General features: G+C 45.5%; 1 protein-coding gene across 10 annotated transcripts in view; it reads right to left on the reverse strand.

Moving 5' to 3' along the window:
* SENP6 (SUMO specific peptidase 6) overlaps positions 1–23,832 on the reverse strand; it is a 914,216-nt gene that overhangs the window by 97,530 nt on the left and 792,854 nt on the right. For all 10 annotated transcript variants that reach the window (XM_069235653.1, XM_069235659.1, XM_069235655.1 and 7 more), the window contains one exon: positions 12,457–12,525. In XM_069235653.1, coding sequence (XP_069091754.1) covers positions 12,457–12,525 — 69 coding nt within the window. The remainder of the gene's footprint in view (positions 1–12,456; positions 12,526–23,832) is intronic.

The raw sequence follows: 23,832 nt of genomic DNA on the forward strand, positions 1-23,832 counted from the left end.
GTAGCTGGTTGTCCTCTTCCTCTGGCTCTTTCCAGAACTGAATATCTTCTTTGCTGCTGGTACTACAAAATGGTTGAGAAAACCACATGCAACACACACTTGCACCCAAGGACCCTTTGGACTGGGGAAGTGCTAACACCCCAAAGAAAAGTAGGTAGGATTCCCGAGGCTCTCATGTGCAGAGTAGAAACCTCAGGTCAGTGTCCGTAGGATAACACAGGGAAGTCGTGGTTGGTGTTTTTGTGTTTAAGACCCTTCCCAGAGGACCCCAAAGAAACCAGTTGGGAGAAGGAAGTTTGAATAGTGCTCCCACTCACGGATACCCAGAACAGTGGAGTACCTACAATGGGGAGCCCAGGTGTACAGGGGTGAAGTTGTGTCGGAACCTCCTGCTGAAGTCAATGGGGACCTCTATTGTCCAGCTGTTGTCGCAACCCGTGGACCAGGTCGTTAGAACCCCGGCATGGATTGTATAACAAGAGGAACTAAGGAGAAATGGGACAGAGTCCAGTTCACCCAGAGGTGCCCAGGCAGTGCAGAAGGGCAATGCTCACCCTTCTCTGTGATGTTTCCTGAGGGTCGTGGGCAAAGAAGTGCAACTGCAGAGTCCAGGCAATGCAGGGGAATCCTAGGAGTCCTCCACAAGCTGTCCCACACCCATCATGTGATTGAAGAGGGGTCAGTGGTCAGCAGGACCACCAACAAGCCTTGGCAAAGGCAAAGAAACATTGTGCGGAGCTTGCAGGAGTTTGGGGACCAGTAGGATCCAGGTGACCCACCGTTGGCAGGTAGGTCAAGGCCAGCCTTCTGCAAGCAGGAGAGCAAGCAGGAATCAATGGAGCCCCCCTCAGCAGAACCCTCTGGCTTAGGCAAAGGGAGGCCTCAGCAGCACGGCAAAGAGGGATGCCCACATCACAGGAGTTGCAGAGAGGACGTTGTACTTGGAGCTGGAGAGTGTTGAAGGCCGGAGCGTCTTGGAGCTGGGTGATCTGAAGACCCAGCAAGCCTTGGCAACAACAAGCAGGTGCAGTGCATAGGGGTTCCAGCCAAGGAGTTCTGGCGAGGGACCAAAAATTCCCAGTTGCGAGGAAGATAGGTCAGACCTCTGGAGAGCCACAGAATCGCCACCTGTGTTGCAGAGCCTTAGAGAGTCGTGGGACAGCAGGATCTACAAGCCGGTTGTCGTTGTTGAGGTGCCTGCAGATGCAGGGGAGTGACTCCTTCAATCTAATGGAGATCCCTTCTTGCTTTTTAGGGTCGAGCCTGCGTTGCATGCGCTCGCGCATGCGTATCGCAGCAAGACTCTTTTGTATTTAGAAAAGGGCTCGGAGCCCTGTCAACTTCACGTCAGTGTTTTTTATTGGTTCGTGGGCTTGCCTAATAAAATCTGCTTGCTTTCATTAGTCGAAGGCATACATACGTCATGCCTTTTCCGGTGGCTAGCCCTCCTCGAGCGCAGCGACCAAGTACAGAAAACATGCGAGGCTCGCTGTTTTCCATCGGGCTCGTAGACTACTTTTTCTGTAATTTACGAGCGCGATCTCGCTTGGTAGAAGTCGAGCACTTTACATTGTTAATTTCACTTTTTCAGGTTGTGTACATAAATGCACTTTTGCCCGATAGGTGAAAGTCGGGTTAGGAGTTTACAACGCGAGCAGCTCTAAAATGAGCAAACGCGACACCCGTTGCATTCTAAATGCTTGTTTTAAGTGCAGGCAGAGTCACAGTGACTCTGGAGGACGAACGGCCACGGGGTTACAGAAGTCTCTGCAGAAAATAGAAACAAAGTTGCAGCAGGAACCCACCTACTGGTTATAGTCTTGCTTCTTGTTCCAGCAAAGAACAGCAGCAGTTCTGGTGGCCAGATTGCAGTAGTGTCTTCCAGAGGAGACTTGCAGATGGTCCCTGAAGTCTTGCAGATGTACTTAGGGTCCCACCCTTGAAGAAGCCCTTAAGTAACCTGGAAGGGGGTTGCACACTACCTGCAATGACCTACCTATCAGAGGTGGTCAAGGAGGACATCCAGCTAGACTAACCAGTCAGCTGCTCCCACGGGCATCTGCTCATCTTATTTCCAAGATGGCAGAATCAAGTTGCCACCTGGCAGAGCTCTGTGACCTCCCCAGGAAGGAGCTGTTCAGAGGGGTCGTCATGCCCCTGTCCTTTGTGTAGTTTCGCGCCAGAGAAAGAACCGGGGGTTCCTGTACTGGTGCAAACCGGTTTATGTAAGGAGGGCACCAAATGTGTCCTTCAAAGCAGTCTGGTGGTGCTCAGAGGCACCCCCACCCTAGCCCAGCAACACCTATTTCTAGGAAAAGGTGGTCAGACCTCTGTCCTACAGGAAATCCTTTGTTCTGGCTTCCCCTGCCCGAGTTAAGCTCAGCAGCAGTGTCTGTGGTCAGCAGCAGCACGGGCTGGCATGCAGACCCTGCAAGGCTGTAGAGGCAGACATGGGTGGATCCCCTAGGGAACCCACAAAGTACATGGTATTATGCAACTAACACTGGAATCAGTGTACTTGCATGATTCCAACATGTTTGATACCAAACATGTTTACGTTCGGTGAAGACATTATGTTGTTGCACAACTTGTGTTAACCAGTGTCCGCTACATACCTTATGATTTCTTCCCCGCACTTACAAAGCCCAGGGAATGGTGACTGGGGTTTGCAGGTGCACCTCCGCTCCTGCAGGGGTGCCCTCACCATTAGAACCATGCACCCTATCCATGGACTAAAGGGCATACCTTAGGGGTGACCTACAGGGTCAGAGTGCAGTGACCATGATATAAGGCAGTGGCAGGCCTGCAGTCACAGTTTGCATTGGCCCTCATGGGTGGCACAATACATGCTGCAGCCCATTGGGACCCCTGGTGTACCAATGCCCTGGGTACCTTAGTACCATATACTAGCGACTTACATGGGTGCACGGGTATGCCAATTGTGGGGTGTAAAAGTTACCTTACAACTAAATTGGGGGGGAGAGCACGGACACTGGAGTCCTTGTTAGCAGGATCCCAGTGTACAACAGTCTAAACACACTGACACCAGGCAAAAAGTGGGGTAATTATGTCAGAAAGGTGCTACTTTTCCACAAACAGACCCTTTAGCACCACTGTAAGTCCCTAGTGAATTATATCACTAGTACCTAGGGCATGGGTACTGAAGAGGGCCCCTCAGAGCTGCAGCACACTTTGTGCCACTCAGAGACCCAGCACCAAACAAGCAGACTGCCAATGCTGACTGCGTGACAAGGTATTCCCAAAATAAGACACATGCAGGTGGTGTCAAACTTGTAACAGCACTCGGAAGAATATTTGAAAGGAAGCATTTGTTTAATTTTCTTTTTAAAGTATATACATATTTTGACTGTTCGTGAGGTTTGACATCTTTTGACTGTTCATGAGGTTTGACACCCTCCTATTTAAGTTGACTTGTGGGAAAATAACTAGTTATTTTTAAATAATTTCCTATTTATATAATTTGATTTGTGCCACCTTGTTTTACTTGTTGCAAGAGCTGCTAAGGATGCCATACAGATATTCCTGCCTGGGCAGTGCACAGAGCAGGTTTTGTAGGAAAAGCAGAGCACGTAAGCACCCGTAGATTCAAAGCACAGCTACTCCTTTTAGAGATAATGGAATCTGAAGTAATGCCTGTATATTCACGGCCATTAAAAAACAGAACGATTTGTTCCAGAGACAAAGTACTATCCCTCAGTCTCTTGGCCACTCTGCCTTTATCTTGTCCTTCCCTTCTCTCTGTCAGTCTTTTGCCCTCTCTCTCTCTGCCTTTATCTCGATCATCCCCTCTCTCTCTAAGTCAGTCTCTCACCCTCTCTCTGCCTTTATCTCGTCCTTCCCCTCTCTTTCAGTCAGTCTCTTGCCCTCCATCTCTCTCTCTATCTTTCTCTGTCCCTCACCGTCTCCCACTTTCTCACCATTTCTCTCTGTCTTTCCACACCTATCTGGATGTCTCGCACGCACACAGGCTCTCTACATTCTTTGGAGAAATCATTGTTGTTCTGAAACAGATTTAAAATATATGTGTTATAAATGCACAGTTATATCCCAAAGTTAGCAAGCTTAGAATGCGTAAACCGTTTAGGTAGCTCAGAGTTCTGCACTTGCAGCCGAGATCTGGGTTCAGTCTACAGGTCACAGGTCTCAATTGCGCTGAACTCAGCTTTTCATACTTTCGAGGTCATGTCATTGGATGTTTGCGTAGAGTGTTGGCAATATTTAATGCCTGCAGGGAAACAAAATCATACAGTGGTGACCAAACCAGCACACATCTGTTTGCTGGCTGATTGACTCGTCACCTTATCACTAGCTGGATGACTCTCCTCTCCCCAATGTGTCCCAAAGCGCCTGTGTCCTACTTAAAAGTGGTTTGCAGCGCTTTACAAACACCCAACAGAAAACAATGTGTTGCCCCCAGTGCACATTATCTAGTTCAGGCAACACAGGTGTAATCTGGAAACTGATTTTTTTCAGAATTTTGTCAGCTAAGGAAATTGAGCCGTGTGGTGAATTTTACCCAGGATCCCACAATTTCCTTAAGTACTGAGCCGGGATTATAAGAGTTTTCTGTAAGGTCAGCAGTTGAGAGTTTAACGTCAAGGACATCTCCTCATTCTTGGGCAACAGGTGGCTCCGTGAAAAGAAATCTAAGTTTTCTTTACCTCTTATATGAAGCTTCTGCTGCATTATTTCTCACTTTCCTACTTGACGCTAGCGGCGTGCTGCTGCATCGATTGGTCATATGAATGCTTGATAAAGGAATTAAAATTTAACAAGAAAATGAAATTAACCAGTCTGCCCCCCACATTTCAACTGATTGTTGTGCCCTCTGCAAATGTGTTAGGTTAACTTAAAAGCAGATCGCTAGATCTTATTGTGACCTGATGGTCTCAGTCTTTTAAATTTTGGATGTTGATAAAATGCGTTTGATCAAGGGGTGCAATGGTAACACCTGTTTTTTACAGCTATTAACATGTGTTTGATAAAATAACATTATTCCTTTATTTATTTTTTAAACAAATTTGTCAAGTTTGACACAGAAACAATGCTTAAATAAAGCAAAAGTTTCGAAGTAATTAACATTTCCGTTCAAACCATTTTCAAATCTATGACCGGTCTGCCTGGGATAACAGTGACCATCGGTGTTAGTCAGTTTTTGGGTTTCGCCTAGCAATTAACTAAACGCTCCAGGTGCTACTTAGTCCATTTGGGGCCGAACTAAAAATAAACATTTCGAACCTTATAGTGGCCTGCCTGGCATATGACAGCATGAGGCAGAGCAGAGCATATGAGTCAATGATGATAATCTTTGCTTTGAAAGATTTAATTTACCTCAGGACTGAGCAAAAGCGACGGTCCGAGGTGAATACCAAGCAGCATGGGGTATAGCCGGGCGCTGAAACCCTGCTGTGCACCAGGGCCTGGTGCCTCATTTCGATGCTGCCTAGCGGCACTGGAAATAAAACGTTGAATAATTCTGCATAATTTTTGCTTCTTTTTAGGAGCACTGACCATTTCTTTTCTGAAAGGTTTCATTTGATTTTGGTTCCTACCTATTTATTTCATCACTGGAAACGGTTACGTAAATCTAAATTCAATTAACAAAATGTAAAGTACTTTGAAACAACTTTGGGGCAAATAAGCAAAACATCTAATCTGTTGCATCTTATATTGCACAACTGTGCACCAAGCTACAACTCACAAAAAAACTGCTCATTATTAATCAAATAGGTGAAACCTATTGCATTTACCAACGCTTGTTTCCTCAAGACGTCCCTCTGGGAGAGGACTATGAGACAGGTGTTACGTTATTATGTACCAACTTTGAGAGCCTAAGTCAGAAAAGCAACTTAAAAAACTAATGAATGCAGTATTTTCTCACAGGTCATACAATCTACTATATCAAGGTGCTGTGCTACAAATACTTTCTAAAGAAGGGCTCCTTATAATGACATGTTTTTGCTTTATTTTGAGTGGCAAAGATTTCCTTTAAAACAGTGATATTTCTTTAGAACAACCAGCTACAAAATGTTAGCAGTTGTGTTGACTACTAAAAGGAGAAGACAGTATAACCATGTACTAGACATTAAAAATGGCAGCCATTTTGAAGTACAGTCTGTTCACTCTTAGCAACGCAGCTATCCCAGCCCCTTGTTACAGCCACTCAGTCCCAAGTCCCTTGCTCCTCTTCTTACAGATTTATTTTCGGATGAAATCAAAATGTGGAAGGCTGGTTGCATCGCCTTTTAAGGGAGAGAGATGGGAATTTGGATACATGGTGGCCCACCCTGGAATGGAGACTGTTCACTACAAGTAGCTAAGCATTCTAAGGTTCTTGCTTTGTTTTAAATAAAGAGCGGAGGAGCATGGAATGCCACTGAGTGAATTAGAGTGTTGTGGGGTAGGGTATCGTGAAGATGCATGTTGTGGAGGGGCAGGAAATAGAGCTGAGTAACGTGGTGTATAGAAGAGTAGAATGGCACAGAGTTGAAAGGTGTAGAATGACAGAGTAGAGTGAGTCAGAGTGGAGTGAAGTGTCAAAGTAGAGAGTGGAGGAGTGGCATACAGTGGGGTGGTGGGGAGTGGAGTTGAGCAGGGTGGAGTGACATGGAGTGGAGTGGCACAGCAAAGAGTGGGGGGGGGAGTGGAGTGGCAAAGAGTGGGGTGGAGTGGCAAAAACTGAAGTGGAAAGAGAGTGGGACAGTGATGTGTCATAAAATGGAGTAAAGTGCTGTGAAGGGGGAAGTACAGTTGCGTAGAAAGCTTGAGTGGGGTAGGATGTTATAGTGGAGTGGTATAGAGAGCAACAGAGTGCTATAGAGAAGGAGCGGCGTAAAGTGGCATACAGTGTAGTGTTCTAGAGTGGAACAGAGCAGACTGTTGTAGAGTGTAGTGGCATAAAGTATTTGTGAAGTCTTAGAGTGGAGTGGCAGAGTAGCACAGAGAGAGGTACTGAATGAAGTAGAGCAGTGGTTCTCAACCTTGTGGCTTATGTAGGCCCCCACCTAATCATTGCTGAAAACCGGGAACACCCCTCTGAATCATTGGTGAAATCTGGGGACCCTGCCCATAGCGATGTTGACGATTTGAACCACAAAATGGATTCAATATTTTATTTATTTCCCAAATATAAAAAAAAAAAATCTAAACTTTAATTTTAATGGGAATGTTGGAGGATTTCTAAATTAAACTGAAACCACCAATCAACCATAATATATTATATTCTGTTTGATGCACTTGATCTGCTCCCATGAATCAATCTGATAATCAACTTCATTTTTAGCCTCCAATTTCATTTCCTTCGCATTTATAGAACGTTATAAAAATTTTACATTTCGCACCTGCATTTATATAGAGTGTTCATATTACTTTATTTTTAGAGCAGTCACAGACCACAGGTTAAGAACTGCTGGAGTAGAGAGTCGTAGAGAGGAATAGAGTGGGTTGGCGTACAGTGGCACAGATTGGAGTGATGTAGAACACTGTGTAGTGTCAGAGTACAGTGCTGTGTTGTGGAGAAGAGTGTTGTGGAGAGGTCTAGAGTGGAGTAAAGAGGCATAAAGTGGCATAGTGTGGAGGAGTGGAGTGACAGTGGAGTTGTGTAGAGTGGCAGGGAGCACCGTAGGCTAGAGTAGAGCGGAGTACAGCGCCTAAGAGTGGAATGACAGTGTGGTGTTAGAGTGGGGAGTGTCAGAGTGGCATGATGTGGAGTGTTGCAGAGTAGTGTGGAACAGCAGAGTGAGTGGCACAGAGTGGACTAGAGTGAGGAGGAATGGACTAGAGTGGCAGAGAGTGGAGTGGCCCGGAGTAGAATATAAGTGTGTAAAGTGGATTAGAGCTTCATAGAGTGTTGTGGCACTGAGTGGAGTGGTGGTAGATTGGAGTGGCATGGAGTAGATGTAAGGAAATGCCTCCTTGGCATGGTTACCCCCTAACTTTTTGCCTTTGCTGATGCTAAGTTATGATTTGAAAGTGTGCTGGGACCCTGCTAACCAGGCCCCAGCACCAGTGTTCTTTCCCTAAATCGTACCTTTGTCTCCACAATTGGCATAACCCTGGCACTCCGGTAAGTCCCTTGTAACTGGTACCCCTGGTACTAAGGACCATGATGCCAGGGAAGGTCTCTAAGGGCTGCAGCATGTCTTATGCCACCCTAGAGACCCCGCACTCAGCACATGCACACTGCTTCACAGCTTGTGTGTACTGGTGGGGAGAAAAAGACTAACTCGACATGGCACTCCCCTCAAAGTGCCATGCGAACATCACACTGCCTGTGGCGTAGGTAAGCCACCCTCTAGCAGGCCTTACGGCCCTAAGGCAGGGTGCACTATCCCACAGGTGAGGGCATAGGTGCATGAGCACTATGCCTTACAGTGTCTAAGCAAAACCTTAGACATTGTAGGTGCAGGGTAGCCATCAGAGTATATGGTCTGGGAGTTTGCCAAACACGAACTCCACAGTTCCATAATGGCTACACTGAAAACTGGGAAGTTTGGTATCAAACTTCTCAGCACAATAAATGCACACTGATGCCAGTGTGCAATTTATTGTAACATACACCCAGAGGGCCTTTAGAGATACCCCCTGAATACCTACCCAACTTCTAGTGTAGGCTGACCAGTTTCTGCCAGCCTGCCACTCACCAGACATGTTGCTGGCCACATGGGGAGAGTGCTTGTCACTCTGTGTGGCCAGGAACAAAGCCTGTACTGGGTGGAGGTGCTTCTCACCTCCCCTGCAGGAACTCTAACACCTGGCGGTGAGCCTCAAAGGTTCACCCCTTTTGTTACAGTGCCCCAGGGCATCCCAGCTACTGCAGATGCCCGCCCCTCCGGCCACTGCCCCCCTCTTTTGGCAGCAAGGCTGGAGGAGATAATGAGAAAAACAAGGAGGAGTCACCCACCAGTCAGGACAGCCCCTAAGGTATCCTGAGCTGAGGTGACCCCTTGCCTTGAGAAATCCTCCATCTTGAATTTGGAGGATTCCCCCAATAGGATTAGGCATGTGCCCACGTCCCCACAGGGAGGAGGCACAAAGAGGGTGTAGCCACCGGCTACTGCCCTCCCAGACCTAAACACCCCCCCAAATTCAGTATTTAAGGGCTCCCCAGATCCCAGGAAATCAGATTCCTGCAACCTGAAGAAAGAAGTACTGCTGACCTACAAGCCTGCAGAGGAGGAGGAAGACGACAACTGATTTGACCCCAGCCCTACTGGCCTGTCTCCAACTTCGAAAACCTGCTCCAGCGACGCTTCGACAGGGACCAGTGACCTCTGAAGCCTCAAAGGACTGCCCTGGACTACAGGACCAAGAAGCTCCTGTGAACAGCGGCCGTGTTCAAAACCAGCTACTTATTTGCAACAAAGAAGCAACTTCTAAGGACTTCACGCTTCCCGCCGGAAGCGTGAGACTCTAAACTCTGCACCCGACGCCCCCAGCTCGACCTGCCAAAAACCAACACCTCATTCAGGACTCCCTGGTGACTGCGATCCCATGAGTAACCAGAGACGACCCCCCTGAGCCCCCACAGCGACGCCTGCAGAGAGAATCCAGAGGCTCCTCCTGACCGCGACTGCCTGTAAAATGGGACCCGACACCTGGAACCAACACTGCACCCGCAGCCCCCAGGACCTGAAGGAACAGAACTTCGACGCAGGAGTGACGCATCTGCCTTGCCCATGTGGTGATTTGTCCCGAGAAGCCCTACCTGTGCCTGCTTGCACTGCTAGAGTGACCCCTGGGTCCCTCCACTGAAACCTATACAAAATCCAACGCCTGCTTTGCACACTGCACCCGGCCGCCCCTGTGCCCCTGAGAGTGTGTTTTGTGTGCCTACTTGTGTCCCCCCAGTGCTCTACAAAACCCCCCTGGTCTTCCAATCCCCCCCGAGGACGCAGGTACTTACCTGCTGGCAGACTGGAACCGGAGCACCCCGGTTCTCCATAGGTGCTTATGTGTTTTGGGCACCTCTTTGACCTCTGCACCTGACCGGCCCTGAGCTGCTGGTGTGGTAACTTTGGGGTTGCCTTGAACCCCAAACGGTGGGCTGCCTATGCCCCAGGACTGAGACTTGTAAGCGTTTTACTTACCTCCTAATCTAACCTTTACTTAACTCCCCCAGGAACTTTTGATTTTTCCACTGTGTCCACTTTGAAAATAGCTTATTGCCATTTTTACAAAGACTGTACATGATATTGTTTTCATTCAAAGTTCCCAAAGTATCTAAGTGAAGTACCATACATTTAAAGTATTAACTGTAAATCTTGAACCTGTGGTTCTTAAAATAAACTAAGAAAATATATTTTTCAATATAAAAACCTATTGGCCTGGAATAAGTCTTTGAGTGTGTTCTCCTCATTTATTGCCTATGTGTGTACAACAAACGCTTAACACTACCCTCGGATAAGCCTACTGCTCGACCACACTACCACAAAATAGAGCATTAGAATTATCTACTTTTGCCACTATCATACCTCTAAGAGTCGTGCACACTATTTCTTACTTTGAAATAGTATATACAGAGCCAACTTCCTACAGTAGAGCTGATAACGTGGTATGGAGCGTCACAGAGAGGAGTGTTGTAGAACGGAGTGGTATAGAGTAGGGTGTGTCAGAGTAGAGCAGAGTGGCACAAAGTGGTGCAGAGAAGGGTGGTGTAAAGTGGAGTAAATTGTGGTAGCATAGAGTGAAGTGGAGTAGCATAGAGGGGGGTAGAGTGCAGTGTCCTAAAGTAGAGTTGGGGTAGAAGTAGAGTGGAGCAGAGTGCCAATTGGCATAGAGTGGGGTTGCAAAGAGTGAAGTGTCATAGACTGGAGTAGAGTGCTGTAGAGTGGAGGGGCATAGAGTGGCACGTAGTGGAGTAGAGACGAGACTGCAGTGCCACAGAGAGCAGTAGAGTGTGATACAGTAGTGGGGCATAGAGTGGACTAAAATATGGATTAGAGTGGCATAGAATTGCATGGAGTGGAGTATGCATGGTGTGGCAGCACACTGCCATTACGGACACCACAATTTTCAGTGGGATAACCATTACATTTGCACAGACATTCCGGTATACTGATATTACTATACAGTGCACAAATGATAATGTGTGGAAAGTGGCATCACCTAATGTATTAATTTGTTTTAATCGTATTAAAATATTTGACTCCAACAAAATTATTGAAAAAAAGATGTGCTTCATGTATGCTTGCCTCAATTCAGATATATTCTGAAATATTTGTACAGTTCATTTACTGCCATTTAAATGTTGTGTACTATGAAAAATAACACCCAACAGCCTTTCCTTAAAAAACCCCAGTACCCAAGACGATTGTCACATAAATCCTCTCACTTTACAGTCAGAGAAAATAAACATCAACCTTCATCTGAAGACATTGCCTGACTTTTGACCTCAATCTTTGAATGCACAGCGAATGCGACAAGTTAAAAACAAAATTTAATGTTCATTGCTCATTTGGTTCTGAACTCCACCATAGTTCATTAGGGGATGCGTCAGTAGCCCTCACTTCTGTACTTCCAGCGTATGGAGCATGGGTGTGAAATGGAGGAAGACGAGTATTTGAGCTATGCTATCAGTACAAGAAAGAGGATTGTTTAAGCTATGAGTACAGAGCACTGACCAAAATAAACAAGCTCATAGACAGAACATTGTTTCTCACAGGCATGCAAAATTGATGAACTTTTAGCGGCATATTTACTGCTTCCTAATCTAATATGCAAGGGAGACAACTAAAAGCACATGTACTCTTACGGAGTGCCTTGATCAAAAAGAAAAAAGAGATCCCACAAAGTGAGCACTTGTGGAAGAATACAAGGAGTCAGTTTGAAAGGTGGTAAACATGCTATGCTCCATAGGAGGGACAAACACATACTGGACAGCCTAAAACAAATAAAGTCAGCAAATAGAAAACAGACAAATGAGTGATACAAAACACAAAGCCAATCATACGCAAAGGGTGGAAATCATTCATAGGGAAGGTTTCAGCATGTCCCCAAAAAGTCTTTGCAACCAGACAGCTGTGCTGTCTGGCAGACTTTGACCTAAAAAACAAAGGGGAGGAGGAACGAAGAATTAAAAAAAAATTATACCTATTTAAATTAAATACACATTTTACATTTCTTAACTTGATTCAAATTAAGGTATTTTAAGAACATTCATTATAAATAGATTTCTATGTTAAAAAATATTTAACTTAAGTCGCACTTGCTTGTGGTGGCTTGATTATCACATTACACTAAGGTCTACTACCTAAACCTGTTCAAAACATATTTAGTACCATGAAAATGTGTTTCAAAACATGAAACACAGGGAGCAACAACTCTGCATGGATGTAGATGTGCAGACCTCTTTCAACCTGCATTCAGCTCTTGGATTAATGGTATACAAGGGAATCCACACTCAAACTCTTATGCTGAAATAACTGAAGAACTTACTCTCGTAGCGTTCTGACCACATTTGATCGAGAAGGTCCTCTTAATGAGTCCATAAGAAGAATACACGGTCTACAAGCATAAAACACATAAATGTCATAAAACAACTGAATTCAAAGTGAAAATACAACGTACATATACACATTTGTTTACAATATATCCTATTAGCAGTTAGGAGCCACTGCGCTAAAGATGAATTTATTAACAGTTAACGTACAAAATTTGTACCTTAGCAAAAAAAAACAACAACAAAAAAAAGATATTTTATAAAATGATTTACTTAATCCATCACGCTGGCCAATATTGTCATTCTTCACACAGAAATATCCAATTTTTAAGCTGCTTACATTGTTTACAATACACTTACAACAAAAAAATGCAGGGAACCTTTTTCATAACAAAGCACAGTTTTTAACATTAAAAACATCTTAAGACAATTCCCATAATATATATTATATGTAATTTACAGGTAAAATGATTTATAACATGGATGAAGCTGAAAGATGGAAAAGCCAAGCTAATAAAAGCATCTTTTTACTGAGTACAGATAGGGAGGGTGACACTACTGTAAAAACAAATAACTATCAGCAACATGCTGTATGTTGCACATTACATTAATTATATAATCCATGTCTCAGTCTACTACGCTCCTAAGCCAATTAAAGACCATCAATGAACAATGTGCAAGTAAAAAACAAACGCATACGGATGTGCCTTAAACTACCTAAGTGATACATTTAATGCATGCAAAATAAATGTTGTGGTTGTCATGGTGCTATAAATGTATCGACAATCTGAAATCTATGTTAAATTTTATTAAGGGGCCAACGTATTAGGGAATGGCTTATTTTATATTTTGAAACTGCTTATAACACAGGCTTAATATTTCTTTTTAAATTTTCATCGTTTTATGTAGACCATTTTGCACCAATAGGAGATACATTGGCAAACTACGAAAATGTATCAAATACGTGAATTAAACAGAAGGAACTCCTCTTACTGCGATTGGTATCCGATTCAAGCTTTGTGGGTGGTATTTTCTGAAATCACTTCTTTAACCCTTTTCAAAAAAATTGTTTAAATTTAGTTTTTCTGTGTTTCTTTGCTAATTTCCATTGACTTGCAATGCGTTCTATGGTTGATCCGCTGTTAATATGCAAATGAGTCAACTAAAAATAATTATTCCAATCTAGAATAAGCATTTGCAAAACCAATAGGTGTGGTTTTTACGGCCAGTCTTTTGGCTTTCTCAATGCTTGTTTTGTCATTTTTTTTTGCAAACTGGTATTGTTGGGGAGATTCAACACCCTCAACACTATAACAAAAATTGGCTAAAAGCAAACACTTTTGGGTCACACATTGCCAGAGTAGGACTTGACACAGCAGATAACTACTCTGCATGCAGAAGTGCACCTTGTGAAATAGAAGAATGCTGTCACTTACAAGAAGTTAGCCAATGGCTGTAGAAGGCTCATCCCAGGCTCATCCACTGCCCAATGCTTTAAGTGAACGGAAGAGAAGCATGAATGACAGCAGATCAACTGATGAATGGGGCTGGCTAAATGCCTCTGATTTTAACTTACATTATAAAAACCTTAGAAATGTCAAAACCAAAAAACACCGAAATTCTTATAGTTACTGATATAACTGCCACAGAGGTCATCAGTTATGTAATATGTAAGGTCATAAGCAGAACATAACCGCGTTAACAACTATACTTCGGTCAGGTTCATATAACTGGAAATTTTCTCTTGTTTTTAAACATTATTATTATTCAGTGAATCTTAGGCATTTTAAGAGTGAGTTAAAACCTTACTAGCTTCCTCAAGTATAACTACACTTAAAACACTGTTTTTTTCAGTAATTTTTTACTGAATTTTTAACATAAGATATTGCTTTATTATGATAAGTCTGCATCCAACACTCCCCTAGGGGCCAGACTTCCGCAATGCATGGCCTTCAGCACTGCATAGCAGGGGGTTGACCGTAGGGCCTGGCAGCAGGGCCCTAAGCCAAAGAGCCTCATGGGCAGTACACTCTCAAAAACTTCATTTTTTTTTCTCCAGTCCTGCAGGCTCACAAAGAGGCAAATAAATTAATTATCTTTGTCCCCCAAGGGCCAGGAGAGTCCCTCAGGTTCCTCTCCAAATATAGGCCAGGGGTTCTGAATCACCCTGCCCCCAACTATCGTATTTTAATTTTTTGAACATTTTCAGGACACCTAGCCCCTGTGTCCAGTAATGATGACCGTAACTCTTTCTTTCATGTTGTGGATAGATATATAAATATATTTTACCCAGTGGAAGTTGCAACTTAGCAATTGTTAGTTAGGGCCATGTTCCCATAGGGATTTTTTTTTTTTGGTTTGCTAATAACTTGGCACCATTTGATGAATCAACATGAAACAAAAATAACCAAAAAAAAACCTCAATATATTCTCCTTTCTAGAACGCTTTAAGGTGATTCATTCAAGCGAGGGCCAAGGGAAAGGAGTGGGTCCCCAAAAAATATTTTCTTCAGTTCATTTTTCCACAGGAATACTGAACAGCGATAGCACAAAACGGAATGAAACCATATCAGACAAACAACTAGATCTCGATCCAGAAAGCGTGCTTTTTTTGTCATTTGGTGTAAATCTCTTCAGTAGCTTTTGAGAAATTAGGGTTAAAAAATAATTGTATATTTCATGATGCAATGGATCCGCAGATCAACCAGATCAAATGATATGATCTGATTGGCTGCCACCATATTAACAGAGATGTGGAGGCAGCCATTTTCGGACTCAGGGGCTCAGTCCACTGTCCTGAATAAAAAACACAAATAGGGGTAAGGGTAGAGATACCCTGCATCCTAGGCCTGGTTAGAGGAGCAGGGGCTTGAGAAATTGTATGCCTCCCAAAACCTATCACCGAGGCACCTTTAATTATATTTGGGAGAGGGCTTGCACCCATCCCACCCCCGAGCCTCTTAGAGACCCCAGGGGACTCCATACCCACGGCCTGATATTTATAATTCAGGGGAGGGGGGGTACAGCTCCCCCCCCTCCCCTTCGGAAGCCGGCTGGCTCCAGGGACCCCTTCCCCCAGGCCAGATGTGAGCAGTGTTCGGGGACTGCATCCACTTGGACACTGCTGGCTTCCTATGGAAGGGCGTGGGCTTTCCGTGCCTGCCATCTCCAAGGTAGGGAACACAACTTTGCTCTCTCCAGGGTGTAAGCATAAAATTAAACTTCTCTTGCCCAGGCAGCAGCAAAGAAATGGACTTCCGCCAACACCACAGTGGGTGCTGGCAGGGGCACTGGAGCTTCCCTGCAGCCCTCAACTACTTGGATGCACCCAGGTTGCAAAACTTGCGGTGATACAGCCTTCTCACAAAGAACTCGGATCTGGGCCCATGCTTTTATTTTCTACATCCCACATGGGACTTGACTGTTTAAAGGTCTTAGTGTGGTGTCAACTAACACAGGGTCTTGCATGCAGCAGTTTAAGTGACCTTGCAATGTGAAAATCATCACGGGGACATCCATGACTCTATTGGGAAGTCTCATCACTTCACGGGGCTCTTCAAAGGTCAAGCTAACGAACCCATGAAAGAAGTGGGAGAGAAGCTTCAAAATAAATGCAATGCAGTCGCTGAACTTTCACTACCCACCAGTCCATAGAAAAGGGTCAGCAGTAAAGGCTTCCCCCGGTTAAATGCACTTGTTTAAAGGTGGCGTTCGAGTTGGGGTGCCTGTCAGTACATCTGCCATATAAACAATAATGTAGTAAAAGAATGGAAAAGCGTTTAAAAAACCGTTTCAAAGGTTGCCTGAGAGGGAGCACTTACAAAAATACGACGCAGGGCGGTCATACTTTTGGGGGCGCAACAAGAGATTGCGATTTTGGGGCTGAGATCGCGGGTTCCTTAAACTGGTACATTCGTATTAGACTACTGAAGAGAGTTAACCTTAACGTGGCTACAACTTTCACACGACATTTACCGTCCTACAAGCAGAGCCGGCCCTTGCTCCATAGCGTCCTGGGCCGAAATAAATACGCCGTCCTCACTTGTGTTGATCAATGAAACGAAGCAGCAGCCCCTTTTCAAAGGTCAGTCCTCAGTTGGCCTCCACAGTACGGACTTGCTTCTGAAATACACGTCTCTGCACCTCCCCCAGCTCACCCGAATCTTTCACAACGTAGCTTTGTCAAGATGGTTCCAAGTAGTGTGCTGAGTTGGGGAGGGGACTATTGAAGCGTGTCGGCAGGGATTAGAGAGACGGGAGGACAAAGTAGTGGTCTGATAAGGTGCTCAAAAAAGTGGTCAAGGCACGTTAAAACGATTTAAGCAGTTGAAATTAAATCATTGAAGTCAATGTAGAGTGCGCTGCTCTTTTAGGGACATTTATGCAGACAGTTTTTTAAGCCCTCCTGAACAGTGACGTGCTGGGCCCAGCTCGCACATGCCACAAGCCGGCATGCCTTCAAGTACGTACACAAACGAAGGCCCTGACATTATTCTGGCGAAAAACAAGATCTCAAATTGACTTTAGAAAATATTGAATGGGGTGGCCCCATTTAACAATCGCCAAACAAACCTGAAGATAAAATAGCAGATACATTCCAAAAGGCAATAAAACATAAAAAAATAAGCAATAGTTTTAACTAAGAAATAATGTGGGAGAAACCCTGGTGACCATAAGGGTTCTGTGTGTCAAGAGAAGCATCAACAACAGCCCCCGAGCATATCCTTTAAAACAAAAAAAACAATATTATTGTCAGGAAAGTAAAATGAGTGCAGTGCAGCGCGCAAACCCTGATATTTGGGTTTTATATTTTGTTGAAAATTAAGGTTCAGAGTTCTACAACCAGGTCGCCCTACTTAATCAAAACCGATATCGTCCGAACACGATTAATTGATGGGATTTTATAACGATTCGTTTCACCTGTTTCTCCACAGAGAGGCAGTGTTGTACCAGCGTAAAACAGAAAACACTTTTCAGGTCGCAGATCGGGATCAGCTAAATGAGCACCTACCATCGGCGCGCAATGGAAATCGTTCCAATTTGTTTCTGTACTGAGTGACAGTGGTATGATCCGAGTAAAGATGCTTTGGAATAGGAGTACAGCATGATTAAGAGAACTACTGATATCAGCTGGAGAGCTTCAGGCAAAGGGCTAAAGCTGTATAGTTCTGGGGCTCTGAGAGAAGGTTTGAATTTACCTAGTAAGAACAAATGTATAATCTTTCTGTAACTTAACATGATGAATAAATCAAACTTGGGTATATGAGCAACGTATGGACAATGTTGCCTAACAATTCCTTTAGTAGGTAAAATGATTTTGTATTTGTGCATGCAAACACTAAATACAAAGGAAATTTCAAGCATGTGTTTAAAATTATGAGCAACAACTGGACATTCATTTTATATACCAAGGATCAGTATTCAGGACTCATCAAATGCATAATAAGTAATTGGTCTAGGTCCGTGAATGCATTAATAAAGAAGTGATGTAATCACTGGACAGTCTTTTTTACTGTCACGCAAGCAGTACCTAACTCGAAGATGTGTTACTTGAAATCGGAGTTATAAACAAGTCATCAAGATAGCTTCGCGAAGAGTGATGTATTATTCTTTGGTTAATTACATCCAGGCAAAAACATTTCAGAGTAACTGACTCGCGGAAAAAGGCGGTTCAAAATGATTAAGAATCAGTTAAGTAACTGGGGTTTGAATAAAGGTACATGTAAAAAAAATAAAGTACAAGTAGAATTCGGCACTAAGAAATAATTAAGGTGGTAAGGGCACAGTAACCTCAAGTCCCCTGTTAATTAAAATAAAACGAAAGCAAAAGGAACACACAATAAAAAGATAAAGAAAGAATGGAGTTGCAATAAACAGAAAATTTAACAGATTAATGAATTCTTAAACTCCCCTAAGCCGAATAAGCTTAAGTTCTGCACAGGAGCAAGGCTTCAGAATTCCAGTTCTGGTGCTGTTGAACAAGTTAGTTACTTTCGGTAACAATTTATCTGGGAGATACATATTCTAGTTTAAGGTCCTTACCTTAGAATTTCACCCAGGCGTCAGACTGGATTCAGCGATTTTTCTTCGAGCCGTACACTAGGGTGCCGTTCTATGGAGTCAGTCGACTCCGCATGCGTAGCTGGCGTCGTGGTCACTGATGACAAAGCAGTCATATATAGGTGTCACCCAGGCACGCTGATGTCAGTTTCTTTTCACGACTTTCCACACCAGTAGCACAGAGCCATGAAGAACACTGAGAATGGTGCGCCAGTACTAGAGCCCTGAATAGAGAGAAATCAGTTCGCAGTGAGGGGAGGATGGGTGGGTCGGTAAGGAATGTGCAACTAGAATATGCTTCTACCAAATAAATCGTTACCGAAGGTAAGTAACTTGTTTATCTGACAGAGAATTCTAGTTGTAGATGCCTTACCCTAGAATAGATACCCAAGCAATACCATCCTCGGCGGTAGGCTGCAAACCAAGATCATACTAGAACGTTCTAGAAAGTTCTGCAGGACTGAACGGCCAAAGTAGCCTTCTCTTCAGACCTGACTGTCCAGGCAGTAATGATTAGTGCACATGTGCAGTGATGCCCATGTTGCTGCCTGACAGATATCCAGGACAGGGACTCTGCATGCTAATGCTGTGGTGGCAGCAGCTGCTCTGGTGGAGTGAACACGCAAGCCCTCAGGGAGTTCTTTGTTCACCAAAGTGTAGTAGGTTTAAATGCAGAGCACAACTAAACGAGGGATGGTGCACTTCTACACCGCCCGCCCTTTCTTCGCACCCACATATCCGATAAAGAGTTGATCGCCCACCCGGAAATCTTTGGTAAGATTGAGGTAGAACGCCAATGCTCTTTTTGGATCCAGACTGTAGAGTCTCTCATCTTCATGAGAGGGATGTGGGGGTGCATAATAAGTAGGCAAGGCGATGGATTGGTCTATGTGAAAAGGATTAACAACATTGGGAAGAAAGGAGACCCTAGTACAAAAGAACACTTTGTCAGGAGGGACAGATAAAAATGGTGGCTTCGAAGAAAGAGCATGAAGCTCACTCACTCTGCGAGCAGAGGTGATGATCAGGAAAGCAGATTTTAATGTGAGGAGCCGCAGCAGACAAATGTGAAGTGGCTCAGAAGGGGAACACATAAGGTAAGTAAGGACAAGGTTTAAGTCTCATTGGGGCATAATGAACGGGGTGAGAGGAAACAAATGGATGAGTCCTTTAAGGAACCTCCCAACAATGGGAGACTTGAATAAGGAAGGCTGGGCTGGCAATCTGAGAAAGGCCAAGATGACAGATAATTAGACTCTAAGGCTGCCCAAAGCAGAGCCCTGATGGGCAAGAGAAAGGATTAACAGTAGAACCTCTGACAGAGGTGTGGAAAGGGGATCAACAGACTTGCATTTACCGATTTGGTGGAGGGACACCTGGCATCCAAAATAATGTTATAGACTTCAGGTAGCAGGTCAAAAGCTGTCAACTGCTGCCGTTCAATCTCCACGCAAGAAGGCAGAGATTGGACAGGTTCGGGTGGAGAACCGTCCCCCCCTGCAGCTGCGACAGAAGATCCTTCTGAAGGGGCAGTCTGAGCAGAGGATCCACAGCCAGGCTCAAAAGCTCTGGATACTAAACTCTTCATGATCAGTCCAGAGCCACAAGGATTACTTGTGCCAGTTCGCTCTCGCTCTTAAGAACTCTGGGTAGAAGTGCTATTGGCAAGGATGCGTAAAGGAGGCCTGAGCTCCACTCAGGACAAAACGCTGAGCAAGTGCCACCGTGGAAACTCCAACATGCAAAACAGCTGACATTGTGCGTTCTCTGAGGAGACTAATCTCCCCTTTGCTGAAAGGGGCCTTGCAAAACCTCTGGATGGAGATGCTATTCATGAAAGACTGCATCAACGGCTTAATTTGTCTGCTCTGGCATTGACAGAGCCTGCCAGATGTTGAACCACCACGGTTATGTCCTGGTGTTCCAGGTATGTCCAGAGACGTAGAGCCTCTTGACAGAGTCCACAACCCACACCGCCCTGCTTGTTGCAGTACCACATGGGAGTGGTGTTGTCCGTGAACACCTGAATCACTTTCCCTTTTAGCAAGCGAAGGAATGCTTTCAATGCAAGCCAGATCGCCCAGAGCTTCAAAAGGTTGATGTGGAGTCCACACTCCGCTGGATACCAGAGACCTCCGATATCTGCCTCTCCCAAGTGGCCACCCAATCCCAGAAGTGACACATCTGTCACCACTGTAAGATCTGGTTGGCAAAAGGAGAGAGATCTGCCGTTGACCCATTCACGATTCGAAAGCCACCACTGCAGATCTAGCGCAGTTCCCTCCGAGATCTGGACCACATCGGGGAGGTTTCCCTGATGCTGCACCCTCTGGAACCTCAGGTCTCATTGCAGAGTCCATATATATGCTATTTGGCATGCATCACCAGCAGGATACAGGAGGCCATAAGGCCCAGCATCCTCAAAGTCAGTCTCACCGAAATCCGGGATAAAGAAACATCAGAATAATAGCCAGAATATTCTGGACTTGCTTTTCGGAAGGATAAGCCAGAAACTGCAGTGTGTCCAGAACAGCTCAGATGAAGGGGAGCATATGAGAAGGAGTCAGGTGTGACTTTGGCATGTTAATTGTGAACCCCAGCAGGTGGAGAAGGTTTGCCGTTGACTGAAGGTGGGAGACGACCGTCTGGGGTGTGCTCGCCTTTAACAGCCAGTCATCTAGGTAAGGGGCGACTGAAACCCCTAACCTGCCCAGATGAGTTGCAACCACTGCCATCACTTTTGTGAACACCAAAGGGGCCCCAGTAGTGCCGAAGGGGAGCACAGTAACGTGAAAGTGCTTGTGGCATACCACAAATCGTAACTAGCATCTGGGGGCAGGCAGGACGGGTATATGGAAGTAAGAGTCCTGCAAATCCAATACTACCATCCAGACTAAAGGGTCAGAGGCAGACGGGACCTGAGCTAGGGTGAGCATTTTGAACTTCTCCTTCCCTAGGAAGAGATTGAGGGCCCGGAGGTCTAGAATAGGGCGGAGGCCATAGTCCTTCTTGGGCACCAGAAAGTAGCAGGAATAACAACCACGGCCTACTTCTTACGTAGAAACCCTCTCTATGGCTCCCTTGGCCAAGACAGCTACGACTTCCTCGCGGAGAGGTGTCAAAGGATCCTCCGAGAAATGGTCGTAAGACAGTGGCATAGTCGGAGGTGTAGGCTCTTCGGACTATCTGCAAAACCCACTTGTCAGTTGTGATGGATTACCAGTAAGGTAGGTGATGGGGGATCCTGCCTTTCACTGGTAAAGGATGGGGTGACTGACTAGGAGGGTTTGGAGGCTGCAGCAAGGGCGGACTGGGCAGACCTCTGGCACCCTGATCCACAAGCCCATGGGATCCTGCGTTCATGGCCATGCAGTGGATGAGTAGCATGCATGGCTGGTAGGGAAAGGACACGAGAGGGAGCCCCTTCCGTTGCCACGAAAGGGGCGAAAAGCAGACTGTGCTGGGCGAGGGGCTGCAGCAAGGCCAAGGTACTGAGCCATAGCCAGAGGCTCCTTAAAACGCTTGAGCACCAAGGTTGCTTTGTCTTCGAAGAGATGGGTGCCATTGAAAGGCATGTCCATAAGAGATTGTTGGACATCCCCTGAAAAGCCAGACATCCTCAATGAGACAGGGTGCATTAAGGTCATCATCCACGCAACCGATCTACCAAGTGAGTTGGTCGTGTCCAGCCCACAACTGATCGTGAACTTTGCCATATCCCTACCATCAGCAAAAGCTTGGGAGATGATGGCCCAGGGCTTCTCCAGCACCCGCAGCAACACCTGCACGACTGTATCCTATAAGGAACGCGTGTAGCAGCTCAAGAGGCATGCGGTGTTCATGGACTGCAATGCCAGACTGGGGGAACAAAACATTTTCTTCCAAAGCAGATCCAGTCATTTTGATTCTCTATCCAGGGGTGCAGATGGGAATGTGCTAGAAGATGAAGAAGCCTGGATGAATGGTATTGGGACCAATGGCAGCGTGAGACTGTCCTATTCACAGGAGCCCATTTGCTGGGTCTGGACCAGGAACCCAGAAAGACATCCGTGAAGGTTTCACTGAAGTGTAAAAGGGGTTCCGAAGTGAAAACCACAGGCTGAGCCACCTCAGTCAGGAGGTTAGTCCTGACCACCACAAAAGGAAACTCAAGGCCGAGAACCTCAGCTGACCTAGTGATCACCATAAAATATGATGCTCCCTCCGCCGTAGCCATGGTATGGGGAGAAAGCATGCCAGCACTTGGAGACGTATGCAGATCACTAGCATCGCCCAATTCCAGTGCCCAGTTGTAGGAAGTTGGATCTGTATATACTGTCTCAAAGTAAGAGATAGTGTGCACAGAGTCCAAGGGTTCCCCTTAGTGATTGATAGTGGCAAAATTAGATAATTCTAATGCTCTATTTTGTGGTAGTGTGGTCGAGCAGTAGGCCTATCAGAGGGTAGTGTTAAGCATTTGTTGTACACACACAGGCAATAAATGTGGAACACACCCCCAAAGACTTAACTCCAGGCCAATAGTTTTTATATAGAAAAATATATTTTCTTATTTTATTTTAGAAACACAAGATTCAAGATTTGAGGTAAGTACATAAAATGCAAGGTACTTCACACAGGTAAGTATAGAACTTTGATTCAAAGCAGTAGTACACACAGTTTTAGTTAAAATGGCAAGCTATTTTAAAAGTCGACAGTGCAAAACTCAACAGTTCCTGGGGGAGGTAAGTTTGGTTAGGTTTCTCAGGTAAGTAAAGCACTTACACAGTCAGTCTCCTGGGCATAGGCAGCTCACCGTTGGGGGTTCAAGGCAACCCCAAAGTCACCGCACCAGCAACACAGGGCCAGTCAGGTGCAGAGATCAAAGTAGGGCCCAAAACACATAGGCGCCTATGAAGAACAGGGGTGCTCCTGTTCCAGTCTGCTAGCAGGTCCTCAGGGAGCAGACCAGGGGGTTTTGTAGAGCACTGGTGGGACACAAACAGGCACACAAAACACACCCTCAGCAGCACAGGGGCGGCCGGGTGCAGTGTGCAAAGTAGGTGTTGGGTTTGCTATTGAAAGCAATGGAGGGACCCGGGGGTCACTTAGGCGATGCAGGCAGGGCTCAGTGGGGCTTCTCGGGCCAGCCACAGACTGAGCTGGGAAGAGGGCCGCCTACTGGTCACTCCTGCACTGGAAGGTGGTTCCTCTCGGTCATGGGGGCTGTGGGTGCAGTGCTTGGTCCAGGCGTCGGGTTCCTTGTTACCAGGCAGTCGCGGTCCGGGGGAGTCTGTGGATCCTCTCTGCAGGCGTCGCTGTGGGCGTGCAGGGGG

The sequence above is a fragment of the Pleurodeles waltl genome, chromosome 5 (assembly GCF_031143425.1).
Source record: "Pleurodeles waltl isolate 20211129_DDA chromosome 5, aPleWal1.hap1.20221129, whole genome shotgun sequence".
Classification (NCBI taxonomy): domain Eukaryota; kingdom Metazoa; phylum Chordata; class Amphibia; order Caudata; family Salamandridae; genus Pleurodeles; species Pleurodeles waltl.